General features: G+C 25.9%; 1 protein-coding gene across 1 annotated transcript in view; it reads right to left on the bottom strand.

The window, feature by feature from the left end:
* Positions 1-18,736, bottom strand: part of LOC100209070 (dnaJ homolog subfamily C member 13) — a 105,905-nt gene that overhangs the window by 7,962 nt on the left and 79,207 nt on the right. Inside the window, exons 47-51 of the mRNA XM_065799855.1 lie at positions 18,507-18,617; positions 17,481-17,534; positions 16,121-16,253; positions 11,410-11,501; positions 11,077-11,176 (exon numbers count right to left, since the gene is read on the bottom strand). Coding sequence (XP_065655927.1) covers positions 11,077-11,176; positions 11,410-11,501; positions 16,121-16,253; positions 17,481-17,534; positions 18,507-18,617 — 490 coding nt within the window. The remainder of the gene's footprint in view (positions 1-11,076; positions 11,177-11,409; positions 11,502-16,120; positions 16,254-17,480; positions 17,535-18,506; positions 18,618-18,736) is intronic.

Raw genomic sequence — 18,736 nt, 5'->3', positions numbered from 1 at the left:
ATAAAAAAAAAATTTAAAAAAGCTTCAAGTAATAAATTATTATCGATTAATAAAAACATTTATAGATTTTTTGTGCAGCAGCTTTGATAAGTGCAGCTCACTTATATTAGGGAGAAAGGGAGGGGGAGGGGGCAAAACAGATTTTTTTTGGATTTTGTGTAGTTTAACCACTTTTTCTTAATTAACTTTTAAATATTGAGCCTTCTACTTCAATTTCAATAAAAGTGATTATTTTGACAAAACAAACAATTGTTAAATTAAATGAATTCATTATTATTATTAAAGTAGAATCTATGGTAAATATTTTTCTCTTCATTTTATCAATAAAATACACAACCATTATGTGTAGTTATAAATACAACAAAAATCAGGCATTATACATGAAATTACACCATATGAGGAGCAATTTGTAACAATTACTAGTAAAAATGAGAAATAACTTTATGTGAAATAACTTCATTGGTAAGGAAGGAGGTGTCAACTTTCTAGTTAAATTGCTCCTAATGTAAAGCTTACAGATCTTTTTTTTTTTGCTAACCCAATCTGTCTCAGTTGTTTTACTGGCTCCAATTATTTTTTGCTAACCTGCTCTGTGTCAGTTGCTATCACTAGTCCCGACCGTATTTTATATTTTCAAGTTTTTTAACAATGAGACGTATTTCCCGATATATTTATAAATTAAGTCTTGATTTCACAATAGGTTAAATATTTAAGTATGTTATCACAAGTAATTTTTGTAATCAACACTATGTTATTTGTGATTGTTTTATAATTTGCGAAAACTTGATTAAAAACTTAAGACATCAGTTATTCCGTGATTGTATCTTTTTCTGAACCCATAAAACTTTTTACTTTCTGTTGAAGAAATATAGCTATATTTTGCAAAACTATATTTCTAAGAATGATATAATCATCCAAGTTTTTTGATACTTATATGCAAACTGCTTCTATGACTACCGAGGAGTCAACCTTATTTAATGAAAATTTCCAAAAGATAATTTATTGTTGACTTTATTAAAGACAAGTGCAAAAACAACCCTGAGTAAAAGCAACTTTGTATGATAAAATTTGTCAACTACTGGGAGACTTCTAAAGAAGTTTATCAATTTTGATTTATTTGTTTACTAGTTTAGATTTATTTATTTACTAGTTTGTTACTTCTTGCTGCAATATTTTTCATTTTAATTGGTATCTAAATTTAGTTAACAAAATTAATAGCAAAGTATTTTTTTAGCAAAGTAAATCAAAAGAAAATTCAGCACAAGATAAGACTTATTTTTTGTTTAAATGCAACTTTTATTCATTTCAATTCAAAGATATCCAATCAAAATGTAAATTGTATAAATTTTATCATGAAGTTGCATAACTTTATACACAAAGAATATGCTGCAAAAGATTTCTAATTAAAAGTTTTTTTTCAAAATGTTAAAAAAAGAAGTAGAAGGTCAACCAAAAAAAAATTTCAAAAACTAAAATTTTTTTTCAAATTTTTCTAAAAAAATTAATTAAGAATAACTGGTTAAACAAATAATATAGAATTTTGCCCCCCCCCCCCCTACTTACATATCAAAAAAAGGTGCTAGAGCCTAATATAAGATTTTTGTGTGGTAGAACCTGACACAAGATATTTGGAATACAAATGTCAATTAATAGTTAAAAATTGCAAATATTGGTTACACTTATTTTTTATAAGTGTATATAGATATATATATATATATGTTTGATAACAATATTTATTTTATAATTATTATTTTTAATTTGAATTTAATTGTTTAGATTTTATTCAATTATTTTTCAAAACAAGTTTTTAAATTTTTCTAAAAAAAAAAGTTTTCAATTTTATTTAAAAAACTTGTTTATAGTTTTTTAAATATTGTAATTTTATTATCATATTTATATGCTGAATATATATTATTTAAATGACAATTTATTTACACAAGACATACATTTAACTGCAACATATACACGACAGTACAAGATACACATACATTTAAATGCAACAACATGTTCACTTAAAAAAATTTCAAAAAGCTTTTATAAAACTTAAACTTAATGTTTAATAAAAAGATTTAAAACATGTTTAAAACAGTTCAGTTCAAAAATTAATTTTTCTTATACTTTTTTCAAAAAACTAAAAACCACTACATAAAAATATTGCTTCCGTAGCATTAAAATAATTAAAAAATCTGTCTAATGGTGTAACAAATATTTATGGTGTAACAAATTATAACATGGTAATATATCACATGGTAACTATAATACATAGTAACTATAATACATGGTAGCTATAATACATAGTAACTATAATACATGGTAACTATAATACGTGGTAACCATAATACATGTTAACTATAATACATGGTAACTATAATACATAGTAACCATAATACATGTTAACTACAATACATAGTAACTATAATACATGGTAACTATAATACGTAGTAACCATAATACATGTTAACTATAATACATAGTAACTATACATAGAAGCTTTTTATGTGTTAACAACATATAAGATATAAATAAAACAAACTTTTGCAACTTCCAGCATATTAAGTAAACTCATCATTTAAGTTTAGTAACTTAACTTTACGCTTCTTTTGCTTTACTTTATAGATAAATTTAGCGTGATGTACTTACCACAAAGTATATGTATGGTGTACTAAAATAACAGGCTTCCGCACTGCACAATGGTTTGAAAAATGTGGAGGCTGACTTTTTTTGTTTTGATTCTCGTGATTATTGGATTTAAAATTTTTTTCAAGCTTTAATTATTGATTTAAAAAATTTTGTAAATTTTAAATTTTATAATGAAAGTCTGTGGTTTTATTCTTTGAGTCTAAAAGTTTACTTTTAAAACCTTTAAAACTTTTAAATGTAAAACCTGATTAAATAAAAATATTTTTTAATGGTCTTATAAAAAAATCGATATTTTTAATTCAAACATAAGTTTTTTTTATAAAACAGAAATAGTTGTTTTGCCTATATATTAGAGTTATCAGAATTTATCGTGTCGAGGATATAAAAACATCAGAATTCATTGTGTCAAGGATTAGTTATATCAGAATTCATAGCGTCGAGGATTAGAAATATCAGAACTCATTGTGTCACGGATTAGAAATCCAGACAGACATAAATCAAAAGTATGATAAAATAAAAATATCAAAACATTGAACAGGAGTCTGTTATTCTAATCTAAGTAAAAAGATGGGTTTGGGTTCTTTGTCTTATACAGGTATATGGCAATAATAATTATAAAATACATTTGTATGAAAATAGTAATGGTTTCTTGTAATCTTGATGAAACCATAAGTGTGTGCTCCATAAATAAATAGGGATTATCTGCAAAAAATTTTTTTTTGAAGTTTTGATGGTCTATGGGATCTGCTGTAAAACTCCAAAGCAATACATGTTTAATTGTTTAACAAATGTTTACTTAGTTCAACTTAGCCATGTTTGATATAATGGATAGCTCATCTACCTGATTATACTTGCAATTCTCTTTCCTTTAATCAATGTTGACTTTTCAAAAAAATAATTTAAATCATCAAAACATAAATACTCAACTGATGATTTGGGATCTCTTGAGCTATTTTTTAATTGAGTTCATTCAGATGGACTTTTTGCATTTACTATTTTCCAAAACTCAACCACCTTAAAAATGTACTAACTTTTTGTCTCACAATACCTTAATTTAATCAATTAGCATGAAAGTTTGATTAAACACGAAACTAGAGTGTAAATTATTCACTGGCAACATTTTAATTAAAAATAATGGTCCTATCTAATAATAGTATACTATGTGTTTTTGACAAAAAATACTACAAATAAAAGTCATCAATGAAACAAATACAAATAAAAGTCATCAAAGAAGTACTAAGAAGTTGAAAATCATTTCTCAGCATACAAGTCATACAAAGTATATAGTCATACAATCATGCAAAGTATATAGTCATACAATCATGCAAAGTATTTGAAAGCTTGAACAATAACTCAGATAATTTTGGTCAAAAACTTGAGTCTCATGTTACTCATGCATTCAACTTGCTGAATTTAACTATTTCTGACTTTTCCAAGGAAATCTATAATGCCTTGTAAATGTGTGACCTTCATTTGAACTTATGAATATGATTTTTAACTAAGGTAATGAAGCATCTCCAGCATGATATGCTTCATATAATACGTCATTAAATACTTTAAGAAAACTTTGTTAACACCAATATTGTTTTCCAGTTATTTTGAATGAATACAACAACTATTCAATATATAACTATTCAAATAAATACAACAAATGTTTGAATAATTATAAATTTTTTTTCAAATTAATCAATTTTGTCAAGAGAATTTTAAAAGCTCAACTTCTATAACTGATCTTACAGACCTTTTAGCTTCTGTTGTCCTTGGTTTTGGCGGAAGAGGAGGAGTTGGCACTAAACTCCTGTATTGATTTAAATACACTTGAGATGCTTCCTTAAATCTTGAGATGCTTCTTTTACTTTAATAACTAGCAAATTTGATGCACAAATTACAGTGTTTGGTTTGGTATATTTTATCTCTTGTGATTACTTTAATCCATCTCTAGCATTCTTTAAGATCTTTTGGAATTCTCTAGCATTCTTTAAGATTTTTTGGAAATCTAAGTTGAAATTTATAGCAAGAAAACTAGTTATTTTTTACTTTAACAGAGTTGGAGGAGAGTTAGAACTGAGTCATAGTTAGTAACGGAGTCATAGTTAGAATTACAACCAGTAAAAAAAATTTTTGGTGTTTTTTGAAGTCATCTGATATGACTAGGACTTGTTTTTAGAAACTTTTGCCGTTAACTGTGACATATTTGGATTTATAACTTAAAACTAATTAAAATAGCTAATTAAGTTAACTAAAATTTTTTGTGTAAAAAGTCACTTTATTTTATGAAATGTTATGGTAAACTGTCATAATAAGAATTACATTTATAAAGTTACAAACTTTAAATTTTAAATTTTTATACTTAAAAAGTACAGACAAATTTTAACTTTCTTCATGTTAAAAGTCAGTCAAAAAAAGTCTTAAATCTTTTGTTTGATACTTAGCCATTTTTTTGTTTGGAACTCAACACACCTTTTGTTTAATACTTAACACATTCTTTGTTTGATACTTAAAACACTTTTTGTTTGATACTTAACACACTTTTGATACTTAACACACTTTTTGTTTGATACTTAACACACTTTTGATACTTAACACACTTTTTGTTTGATACTTAACACACTTTTTGTTTGATACTTAATACACTTAGAGCTTTCTTTTTTCTCTACTTAAAAATGTATAAAAATAATATTAGCATAGTTTTTCTATATTTGAAAAAATTATCAGTATAACATCAGCATCTACTAAATCAGCACATACATCAAAAGTTTTTAAGTTTTATCTAGCCGACACCCATAGTGGTATGACCAAGTTAATTGTAACATTCACATTGCTAAAGTCTTTTTTCACTGACTCATGGGAGTTTTTATTATCAGTCATTAAACATCAGATGTGTTTATTTGCACATTTACTGTATTACATTGAACTTCTTATTTTTAAACTTTAATTCTTTCTTATAACTGTTCAGAGTACTTATGATTTTAGGAGAATCCCTCAGTTAATATTGTCAAAGTTTATTTGTTGTCTCGACATATATCACTAAAATGCAGAAACAGTATAAAATAAATGTTTAATTTTAGTTAAAACTTTAGCAGTTAAACATATTATATACTAAGCAACTTAATGCTCAATGATGTTTACTTTTAGTTAAAACTTCAGCAGTTTAACATATTATACAGGACAGGATTGAAAAGTAGTCACATAAAACATGAAAAAAAAAAAAAAAGTTTCAATTATTCCAACATTTTTCATTAGCAGAATAGTTAAATTTACAATTATAACCTTAAAGATAAATACAGGACTCTTAGTTGCCCTACACCAACCCTTCAATGTCACCAACCCCTACACCAACCCTTTAATGTCACCAACCCCTTCATGTCACCAACCCTTACAACAACCCTTTAATGTCAACCTATAATCTTAATCATTGTCACGAAAGGACAAACAGAATAAATTAAACTTGGAAGATCTAGAATGCATCTAACTTTTTTGAAGGACTTCACTATTTTTTTAGAAATACCCAAGTATGGTGTATTTCTAAAAAAGATTTACATTTTCTTAGCATTGATGACAAGGTTAAAAGATGCATTACATTTTATACAAAAAAAAATAGATCTTTCCATGACAAATTTTGAGTAAAAAGTTTTTTCTTATTGGCGGTATAAGTGATGACTTTCTTAGATTCTACAGAGTATTAGATTTTAACAAACTCTACTAAGTATTGATTGCAGATTAAGCCAAATACATCGTTAACATTTTTTATAGGGATTCAAATTGGTGTCCTTCTGTGACAATGAATGTGTGTCCTTTCGTGACAATTGAATTACTTCTTGATTCAGTTTATTTTATAGTTGCATAACTAAATTTTATGATAGGATTTCTAATTCCTTTTTACTTGCAGACTATAACCAATTAAAAAAAAAGAAGAAGGGAAAGCCTGGTTCACAAAGACAGAGGAATATTTATTTTGACTGAAGGAAACTAATAATGAGAAATACCTTATAGAAGAAAGAGAATGAAAGAAAGAAAAATCGGAACTTTTAAAGCAAAACACAAAAGAATATGAATCTAAATTGAAAAAAGACAGAGAAAGTAAAAAGTTGAATAGAGCTTTGAAAAAGAAACAGGTAAAAAATGTAAAGATATTTATCTGTAAGTAGCACTTTTTAATTGGAAATATTTTTGCTTTATTGTAAAACTATGGCATTTTGTTTTGATTTTTGTATGTTATTATATGATTTATTATAATTCCTCATGTATTTTATCAATATGTTTATTTTAACTCATTTTTTCTCTTTAGATAAGCATTATTTTATTTTCAGATGGAAACAGTACACAAAGAAGGAACAACTAATCAAGTGGTTTATCGTTCATTAGCCAAATTAAAACGAGCTATGCCAAAAAAAAAGTCAGCTCTTATGTAAAGTTTGTCACCAAGAAAATTTTTTTTTTTTCATTCTAGAAGAAAGCTATCTTTTAAAATTAGAAGGTCATCAATGATACAGGTAAACAAAGAAACAGTAGTTCAATTTTTAGAACAACCAGGTATAAGCTATTGTCCCCCAGGCAGGAAAGATACTGTTTACTGCAGGAAATCTGATGGTGTCAAAGTCTATCGTTCAAAGCATTACATGCTATTTACATACAGAGAACTTGTTTACTTATTTAACAAAGAGAATGACATTAAAACCACTTATCCTCAGTTACAAGAAGTTATCAATCCTGAAAATAACCTGATTATGCTAAGTAAAACACCAGAAAAGGATCGTCGTTGTGAAACTTGTGAAAATGGTCAACTTTTGCTACAGGCAATAAAAAGGTATTTCATTAAAGAAAAAAATGGAATTGTTGAAAATCTGATATCTTTGATTCGTTTAAGCTTCGGTTAAATTCTATTTATTATTGACTTTTATATTAAAAATTCAAAAATATCAATTAAAATTAAAAACTTAGAACGTTTAAATGTTTAAAATCTGCTGAATCTTATAGAACTTGGTGCATGCCGAGTGTCAAGTCGAGTTGCGTGAAAGGCAATTGTTTAAAATGTCCGGGAAAACCCATAATATCTGATTTGTGTCAAGAATTGAAAAAAATTGATGTTCTTTCATATTACCATTGGATAACCTCAAAAAAGGTTGTTTGCAAAGTTCAAGAAAAAGCTTCTGGTGAAGAAGTAAGATTCCTTTAAACAGGTCTTATACCTGTTTAAAGGAATCTTTTTTTTTGCTAAATTTCTATTAAGTTTGATAGAATTTAAACCTTAAGTAGAAAGTTGATTTTACAGCCTTTCTATCATTCCTTTAGTGACACAAGTTTTGAAGGCCTATAGCAGAAACTTTAGAACTCTATAAATAATGTCTTTAACCCCAGTTACTATTGTTTTATAGGTAGTTTCTAAAATATTATCAGAACCGTCTATGCATTTTTATTTTTTTTAATTTACAATTTGGTGTATCCATATCCTTTCATGACAAAAACATTACTTTTCAACTCTGCCCTATACTAAGCAACTTAATGCTCATTTATGGTGTTAGCACAGAACTCAAGGCCATTAAACCCAAGTTAATGGATAGAGTCTCAGTTCTTTATATAGTATAAGAAATTTAATGCAAGTATGTGAATATGTAACTTATGTAAATTGATAACAATATCATTTACATTTAATGTAAAAACTCCGATGAGGAGACCTACTGATGTACAAACATCAGTATCCCTCAACAAGTTCCCATCAGTATCAAACATCAAGTTCCCTCAGCAGGTTAAGTTGAGTTTGCAGGTCATGTATAATATATGTATAATATAAGATCACTTTTAACAATATTCTAACAATTATGTCTTTTTTGCTTAAACTGTTTAGTTCTGTATTTAAAAAATCAGCAAAAAAAACTTAAAAAATCTTTTTTTACTTTTTTTGCTTAAATTGAACCCACGAAAACATTAAGATGATGGTACTGAGGATACCACACTTAACCACTGAACTACTGAATATCAAACCAAATGATGAATTGATTTATAAACTATTTATGCCAATGTCATAGTTCAAAACTTTTTAAGCAGGTACTCCAAATAATCGGATAGAAATTTATAAAAAAAATATTTGAATGCCATAATATTTCCTCAAATTAAAAAAAAAAAAAAAAAAAAAAAAACGTAAGCATTAACTACATTTAAATAAATTACAAATAGAATTTTATTATTAATTCAAATGTAAAAAATCCATTTATGTAATGTTATGTACAAACATCAGTAAATGTCAGTACTAAAGTTGCAGATTGTATTGTTGAGTTTGCAGATTGTATATTTAAGTATTGCGTATGTATAATATAAAAAAACTTTTAAAACTTTTCAAGTAGTTAAAAGTCTTTTTGCTTAAACTGTTTTGAATTTTTTTATTTATGCTTTCGTATTTAAAAAAAAATCAAAAGTATTACAAAACACAAAAAAATTATTTTCAAAGTGGAGGATTTTCTTTAAGGATTTTCTTTTTCTTTTGGTTAAGTTAAGAAATTGAAAAAATTCTTCTATTAAAATTTTAAACAATTTAGTTTTTACCTCTTCCCCACCTTCTCCCCCACCTTGATAGTTCTGCTTGCTAAAACTTATATCATGGTTTAATAATCTGCCAAACCTGTTTTTAAAAACAGCTTAATTAAAAGATTGTTGAAAGTTTATTGCAGAAAAGTTACAAAGAAAAGTCTAACAGATAGAGTTAACTTTTTTGACACATTTTCCGGTTCCTCTTTTGCTTTGTAAATAAATATAGCAATAATAAGAGAATTGAAGCTTTATTATAGCTTTAAATTTTGAAATACACCAGGTATATGTTATGTTATGTGTTGATGTAATCATTATTATTATTTATTCAACCAAAAATTGAAAAATTACAAGTTTTTTTAATTTAACAAAATTAGGTTAGGTGTCACTCATATAGTTAAAAACTAGTCATTGGAGTGACACCTAAATAAAATAAACAAACAATCAAAAAAATTAAAAGCAATAATAATAAATAAAAGCATGCGTAAATTAAATTAACTTAAAAAAAAAAAAAAGACAAAAAATAATAAATAATAAACAATAAGACAAAAAAAATATGAAAACACTCAATAACAACAGCAAACAAAAACAAAAATAATTTGCAAAACAGCACATATAAAAAAAAACTTTACACAAACGAAAAGGCAAAACACAAAAACTTATGTTATTTTTGGTGAAAAAAGAAAAGTGTAGAAAATGTGGTAAAATAGAAAAACAGAGAACAACCATAAAAATAATTAACTACAAGTGCACAAATAATAACAAAATTTATGCAAACAAAAAGGCAAACAGATAAACTACAAAATAAAAGCAAAAACTACAAAACGAAAATGCAAGCACAAGAACTTCTACAAAATAAAATAAAATAAAAAAATAATAATCGTTTGTTATTTTTGCTGAAAAAAAAAGGTGTAGAAAAATTGGTAGCAATTTATTTTTATGTATTAATTAGTTTTTTCTATTATTATTTCAAACTTTTTTTGAACTTTTTTCTTTTAAATCGGTACTTTGCTTTTAATTGATTTTTTTTGTTTTGTTTTTGTTTTATTAAATCTGTTTGTTCTTTTATTCTTTCATTCATTTTTGTATTTTATTTTTCTTCAATCTTTTAATTCATTTATACCTTTTAATAACTTTCATATTTTACTTTATTTTTAACTAATCTTTTTTATTCTTCAAAAAAATTTTCTTCGCCTTTCCTTTTCTCTTTTTTTTCTTTTCACCGTTAAATAAACGCTTCCGCCATTTGCGATGTCATTGCATTGAATCAATTAAGTAAATCTGCGCATCTAACATAGTAAAAAGACAATTTTCTTTTTTAAAATTGAAAGATCTTAAATTCAGACTTTTTCTTTTGAAATAAAAATTTTTTAATAATAAGCATAAAAAGTATGTGGAAAAAGTTTTTTTTGCTCTAAGAACAATCAATTAGTTATTTTTATACAGTTTGCTAAAAAAATATTGAAGTAAATAAATATAGAAATGGTCAGTTTGGAATAGACCTACCAAGACCTGTATTTTACAGGTCTAGACAGCTAGTATTTATTATGCACTGCATATAAAGTAAAAATGAAGAGATACTGAGAATCATTTTAATAATTTTTTTTTGAATTAAATAAATGCAAAAATAAATGAATGCATTTATCAAGATAATCTGATTTTACTAAAATTTAAAATAAATTTATGCTACAGGAAAACTCAAAGGACTTGATGGTTAGATGTCAAAAAAGAGACACTTTGTCTATTGATCTTTGTATTGATCTATTTAGCTTTGTCTATTTTCTCTTGATCAAATTATGTACACAAAAATAGTAAATAAAATTTAACTTTAGGCAGAGGTAATTTTTAATTAAATTACAACTGCTATACCTTTAATGCTTTATAGTTTAATAGATAATATAATTAATTACTTACAAGAGGGCAGTTTGTCAAGAGTTAAGAGAAGATAAGCCAGTACATCAGCATCTGCAATGTTAACGACACATTTACCATTGCCAGTGACACTTGATATAACCTGAAAAATAATTGTAATATCAATATAACTATAATAAAATATATTTCCATTTAAATATTTATTGATATATTTCCATTAAAAGGAACTTCTAAAAAAGGAACACATTTTCAATTATGAGATATAAAATTTCTAAATAATATACACTATTTTTATATTTTCATATATTAAAACTGTTAAAAAACAAACATTTTTTGCTCTCAAAACAATATAAATAATTTTTACTACAAAATAACCTCTAAAGCAAGCTTTTGTAACTTTTCAGCATCATTCAAACAAAATAGAGAAAATAAAAGTTTAAAATGCCCGATACAACGTACTTCAACACCTAAAATATTTATATTACAATAATAAAATATTTATTTAGCAAAATTTTATCCATAACTTTATTTTTATTCATCTTTAATTTAATTTTTTGTATTTAAAATGGTGGATTATTATGAGCAGTGTACCCTTATAAATGTACAGTGATAATCAAAATAAGAAGTATATTTTTTATAATATACATTATAGATTTTAAACCATTATATATATATATATATAAAATATATTAAATACCTCTATTTATATATACCTCTTATATGTACCTCTCTATATATATACCTCTTATTTATAATTAAAATGTGAATGATTTACTAAATTATTTAGTTAAAATGGAGGCTTATATAAGTAGAAATATACAAGGGAGACCGAGGCTAGTTGCAACAGTGCCATTAAAGGACGTTTTTTAAGTTAATTGTATGTATTCATATGTACAAATGCATACAATTTATTGATGGCTTTTTTTTCTGACTTACAAGTAATGCGGAAACAGCAACATATTTATATTTGTCACTAATTATTAAATCATTCTAATTATCAAATTAGTTAATTTCAAATTTATCTAATAATAGTTTATTTTTTTACATAATAAGTTTGATTTATTTTACTAATTGTGAAAAATAAGAGCAGAACTAATTGAGGCAAATATTTTTACATTAAATAACTATAAGTATAAGCTTAAAAAAAATTATAGTAATAAAATAAAGTTTATTTTATAATTTTTATATAAGTTTCTAACTTGCATATGAACAATATGAGGTATATGAACAAAATAAAATAATGGGATGTAAAAAAAAAAAATTTACTAACACAAAAAGCTAAAAAATATAGAATTATTTGAGGTAAATATATATATATATATATATATATATATATATATATATATATATATATATATATATATATATATATATATATATATATATATATATATATATATATATATATATATATTGATTAAAGTGATCATAATGCCTCTTTAATTCATAAAGATAAGTTAAATCATAATATAACTGCGGTTTTGACAGATTTTAAACATTTTTAAAATAATGGATGTTTTTATTATAATAATAGATAGTTGTTTTCAAAAATTGTTTATAGTGTAATCTAATCACAAATTCAGTAAACATATCAGGCATAACATATATATGAAGTTTAAAAAAATAAAAATAATGTGAGTCTTTTCTGTACTTTACAATTTTTTTGTTATAAGTATAAAACTTATATGACATAATATAAATTACAAAGCAACTAATAATTTTTTTTTTGAGTTCTCTGTAAGATTTATACTTTCAAAGTATAGTGTTTCTGCTTATCCCATTCACTGTTGCAACTTGCCCCAGGGGTAAAAAATCAATTTTTGAAAATTTAACCGACCCCATTCAATTGCCTTGAGTGGGGTAAGCAACATTTTAAACCCAGATGGGTAGCTACATCTTGCTTGCTTGTATCTTATATGCTTATTTTATTAATTTTATAATTATGATTTTGTTTACATTCTTATTTGAATTATATATAACTGACAAAAATCCTTTTTCTTTTTGTCTCTAAAGAGTTGAAGAACTTTTAGGATTTTACATTATTAACAAGAGATTTTTAACTTCTTATTAATGTGATATTCACATTATATATATTTTCTTATTAATGTGATAAATAAATATCACATAAATAATGTAGTCTAGATGCAAAGTTACCTTTTATTTATTTTTGTCTATAGATGCCACAAGAAGTACAATTCATGAGTTAACTTTCTTAGTGATAACTTGATGATTGGACATATATATAACTATAACTTTTTTTTTTTAAACATCTTAAAAAAATGAAAATTATAAAGCAAGATAACTATTGACAGACGATTTAAAAGATTGCAAATTATATGAATCTGGAAAGCAAGATGAAGGAAGCGAATTCCAAAGAAATGATGTTCGAAAAAAAATATATATGTTTAAGAATTTTTGGAGCACTTAGGAACAGTAACAGTAAAAAGATGAGACTTGATTGGGTGATAAGTAACGCAAGAATGAATTTTAGTAGATGGCACAAGAGAAGCAAGCTTTTTGGAGCAGCTTCTATTATAGTATTTATAGAAAAGAGAAAAGGAAGCAACATTACAACAATGTGACAATGGTTGAAGGTTGGCTGCAAGAGGAGGTCCAACTATGTTTACAATGCGTTTTGCACCTTGTCTAAAAGAAAAAGACAACTTTAGTTTTATTGATATGCATTCATTATTTAGTTTAATCGAAAAAATTTAGCCCAAAACTAGCCACAACTTGTCTTGGCACTTAGGGATCCCTTCAAATAATGACAATACTGCCCAACAATTGTTTCAACTTGTTTCTCTGCGCAGCAGCCTTGTTTGTCAAGGTTCGTGTTTCGGAGTTATATAGTTGAGAGAGAGTTATAACTACTATTAAGTAGTGAGAGTTATAACCACTATTGACTCTGCTCCATCAAAACCAACAATAAAACATTGGTTTGCTGACTTCAAACATGGTCGTAGAGACACCGATGATGATGCAGAACGCAGTGGACGTCCAAATGAGGCGGTAACACCAGAAAACATAAAAAAAATACACAAAATCATTTTGAATGATCAAAAAGTGAAGTTGCGTGAGTTAGCTGACATCGTAAATATATCAAAAGAACGTGTTGGCTTTATATTGCATGAGCATTTGACTTCGAGAAAGCTCTGTTCAAAATGGGTGCCGCGTTTGTTCACTGTTGACCAAAAACAAGAACGTGTTGATGATTCTGAGCAGTGTTTAGCCATGTTCAAACGTAACAACCGGAATTTTTGTGTCGATATGTGACAATGGATGAAAATGGATCCATCACTTCACTCCGGAATCAAAACGATTGTCATCTGAGTGGACAGCAACTGGTGAACCTCGTCCAAAGCAAGAACGTGTTGATGATTCTGAGCAGTGTTTGGCCATGTTCAAACATAACAAACCAGAATTTTTGCATTGATATGTGACGATGGATGAAACATGGATCCATCACTTCACTCCGGAATCAAAACGATCGTCATCTGAGTGGACAGCAACTGCTGAACCTCGTCCAAAGCGCCTGAAAGCACAACAATCGGCTGGACAGGTTATTGTTTTGGTATTTTAGGATATGTGTGGTGTAATATTCATCGATTATCTTGAAAAAGGAAATACCATCAACAGTGAATATTATACAGCGTTATTGGAGCGTTTGAAGGCCAAAATTGCAAAAAATCGACCGCATATGAACTTCGAATTGCTCCCACATCCACTGTATTCGCCAGATTACTGGCTGTTCGCAGACCTGAAAAAAATACTTGGCGGTAAGAAATTTTGCATGAATGAAGAGGTTATCGCTGAAAATGAGGCCTATTTTGAAGCAAAAGATAAATCGTTCTACAAAAGTGGTATTGAAATGTTAGAGCGGCGCTGCAATGATTGCGTTGCTCTTGATGGAGATTATGTTGATAAAGCTAATTTTGAACAAAAATAACGTGTTTTCTTTGTTAGGCCCGGGACTTTTCAGCCCATGTGTTATATTAAAAAAATTATTATTGTGTTAGGTACATCGTCATTTAATTTTATAACTGAGAATCAAAAATTTAAACCCTAGCCACCACACGACTCTTTGTACAACTTTATCGCTGGTACAACATGCCTAATAGCTTGCACAGAATCTTGATATATGGGGGGCAGGTTGTTAATCAGATGGTGTTGTGAATTGTAATGATTAGTGAAAAGACCCAAAAAATACATAATAAAAACTTTTCAAAAACTTAACATATTTTATTCAAAAAAGTGTTCATGCTCAAAAATAATAAACAATTTTACACTGCTTTATGTGCTCATTAGATCCTGTGATCTGTGCTTAACAATTACCAAAGAATTTTTAAAAAATTCAAAAAGACAATTTACCAACTATACATAAATATCTTTGCGCACTTAACCTTATTTAAAACGCTAACCATGACATCATACTTCAGTACACATCAGTTGAGGGTTTCTGGTTACGCCAGGTTCAATCTAGATATGAAGTGCATTTATTATGGCAAAAATTTTGAATTTCTTTTTATTGTTATTTGTTTTTTCTTTATCTGGAAAACTAGCATGATCAAACTAGATGCCAAATTGTAATTTATAAGTGAGACAAGTCCTGCTGTGGCATGTTTTTACAACATCATTTTCATTTTTTTGTCATTCTAAACTGTTAAGAGTTGCAACCATGTTTTAGTGATCTAATTTTGCTGAACTTAACTTCACCATTTTTGCAAGGTATACTTTAATACTCTCAGATAACATGCCTAAAAACTAAATAAGCAAAATCCATTTCTTTTCTCCAATTGTTCTTTCTTTTTTTGCCAGACTTGATATCCAAATTTTTAGGCTTAGAGTACATTCTTGTGCATTAGTTAGATTCTTATACTTTTCATTAGTATACACAACCCATTTTGATTTTTAAAATGTAAGAAATTACAAACAAAAATTTGATTTAATAACTGAATAACTTATTCAAATAAAAATATTGCTGTTTTGTGAATTTAACTTTGAAAATTTGTGAAAAACATTTAGCATTGAAAATTCATATAAAACATTTAACTTTAAAGACTTGTGTAAAGCTTTACAAAAAAATTACCTGAATTTCCTTTAATAACATTTCTCAGAGCTTCAAGTGCCATACCAATTTTTTCTAGCCGAGACATGTGAGCACTAGACTTACTAGTATCATTGTCAGAAGCAGCTGACATTGCCATTAAAGAGTGAAGATACTGATAATAAAATATTTATATGATATCATAAAATTATTTTAACATTATTTAACAATAACAATCAGTAATATTACTTAATAATATAAAAAATACAAAAAAATAAATTTGTTTTTTGAAGTATTTTAACAAAGTTATTTTTAAAGTTTATTTTAGTTGGTTAAAGTAGTTTGTAAATTTATTAAAATTTAAAATCAATAGAAAAAGCATTAAGATTTTTATGTTCATACAAATATGTTTTAAATACTTTTATACATTTTGTCTGTTTAAATCTTTGAGAAAAATGATTTTTTTACTTTTTCTTAATAAAATTGAAATACACAATAATAGGAATTTGTGTGTACAATAATTTTAGGTAAAACATTATTTTAAAAATTAAATTAAAAAAATTCATGAAAGTTTTTACCTCCTGTAGTAAATAATAGTTCATTTAGCTGTCTCTATTATACATAACATTTTGCATAACATTATGTTGTATATTATACATGTCGCATAACATGTTATGTATACTGTAATACATAATACTATATCATACATAACATTTTGCGTAACATTGTGTATTATATTATACATAACATTTATCTTATTATATATAACATTTTGCATAATATGTATAACATAACATTAATAATATATACAATTGCAAATTAATAACATAGCAACTTTTAAATAAACTAAACTAAACTTAAAGAAAATGATTATAGATAAAAATATAGATTATAGCTAACCTTAGATAAAACAAATAAAACTTAAAGAAGACAGACACATTAAAACATAACAAAAAACTTCTGTTAAAATTTTTTAGAATGATACTCAAACATAAACATATATATGCAGGCTTAAAACATTGGAAAAAAAAACCAAAGTTATAAGATTTTCCTAATAAAGTAATAGATCAATTAAGGTCTCAAATATCTCCCATAAGTTGTGAGTTTATAATTTGTGAAAACCTTTACCGGATTCATCTAAATTAACTGACTATAGAGTACCTAATCAGCTTTAAAACCCAATTAGTCAGTGTAACACTTGTAAAATTAATTAAAAATTGGAAAACAAATCAAAGTTGTTTTCTACTGATAATATTAGATACTGAAGGTCAATGATATTGAGCAACCTCTACAAATGACATTTACAGTCAAATTTTTAAAATTCTAAGTTAAATTATTATATAGAACATATTATGGGTATACCAGCCTTTACCAGTGCCTGTGAACCTAAAAATATTTTTACCTGTGCCTGTGAACCCAAATAATCTAATAGAGCACTGCCAAAACTATAAGGATCCTAAAAAAAAAAGTTTTTTAAGCTTTTTTGAGAAAAATAGAAAACTGAATTACTAATTAAATTACACAATACCTTTAATTAAATAATTTAAAAATCTACTTATAAAATGCGCTTCATAAACATTTTTATTTTCACTCAGTTTAAGTAACCATTGCTGCTAGAGACAAGAAGACTGGAGACAAGTTTCTTGCAACAACAGGCACTTTTCTTTCAATATTTAAAAAAAAAACAATTTAAATATTTATTTTGCAGATGTAGTGAATATGATAGAGTATGAATTCAGCATTGTCATGGTTTTTTTTAAAATGGTGACAAATTAAAAAGTTTAAAAATGCCAATATTTGTCTTTTAGAGAATTAATTTATCAAAATCAAGTAATTTAAACACTCAAGTGTTTTATTATTGGTATTGGTATTATTATATTATTGGTAACTTCAAATTTTATAAAAAATTGATTTTAATAAAACCTATTAATTATTGATATACTAAAAATTAATTTGACATAGAATTGTTTTTTTGTTCATTTAGAAAGAAAATTTTCTTTAAAAAATTGTTTTTCATTTTCATAAACAATTTGATTTTCTTCAGAGAACTTTAAACTCACAAAAGTTTGTTGATTTTTTCAAATTTCTTTACCTTATTCAATTCCATATAATAGACGATACTGTCACTATGGGTATAATCTAAAAGACTGTATTAAATATGTCTTATGTTAAGTACTTTGCATGTATAAAGACCAGTATAAAAGATTTATCTCTGACTTACAACAAACCAGTTTTAAGGCTCAAACAATAAATTAAACTAAATTAAACTATTTCTTAGATTCATCTCTTTTCAATAATAACAAAATAATAATAAAAAAAAACAACTATAAAATCTTTCTAAAAGAAAGAATTAAAAAATATTTATATATTGGTATAAAAATGAATATTTTTTATATAACATTTATACAATCAAATAAAAAAAACAAACCAGAATTGGAAATGTAGGCTGCTCATTATAGATACGAACAAAGATTTCTCCAACAATTAATTCTTTACTGTGAATAGTAAACACAAATTCTGCTCCAAATGTTTGATCTTTCTAAAATATTGATTTAAAAAATTTTGAATTCATAAAATATTTTTAAATATATTTGAATAACAGCAATTATAAATAAATTTGTAAACAATAAAATATAATAATAAAAGATTTTGTTGAAC

This window comes from Hydra vulgaris, chromosome 06 (assembly GCF_038396675.1).
Source record: "Hydra vulgaris chromosome 06, alternate assembly HydraT2T_AEP".
NCBI classification, from domain to species: domain Eukaryota; kingdom Metazoa; phylum Cnidaria; class Hydrozoa; order Anthoathecata; family Hydridae; genus Hydra; species Hydra vulgaris.
This window is presented reverse-complemented; position numbering and strand designations above follow the sequence as displayed.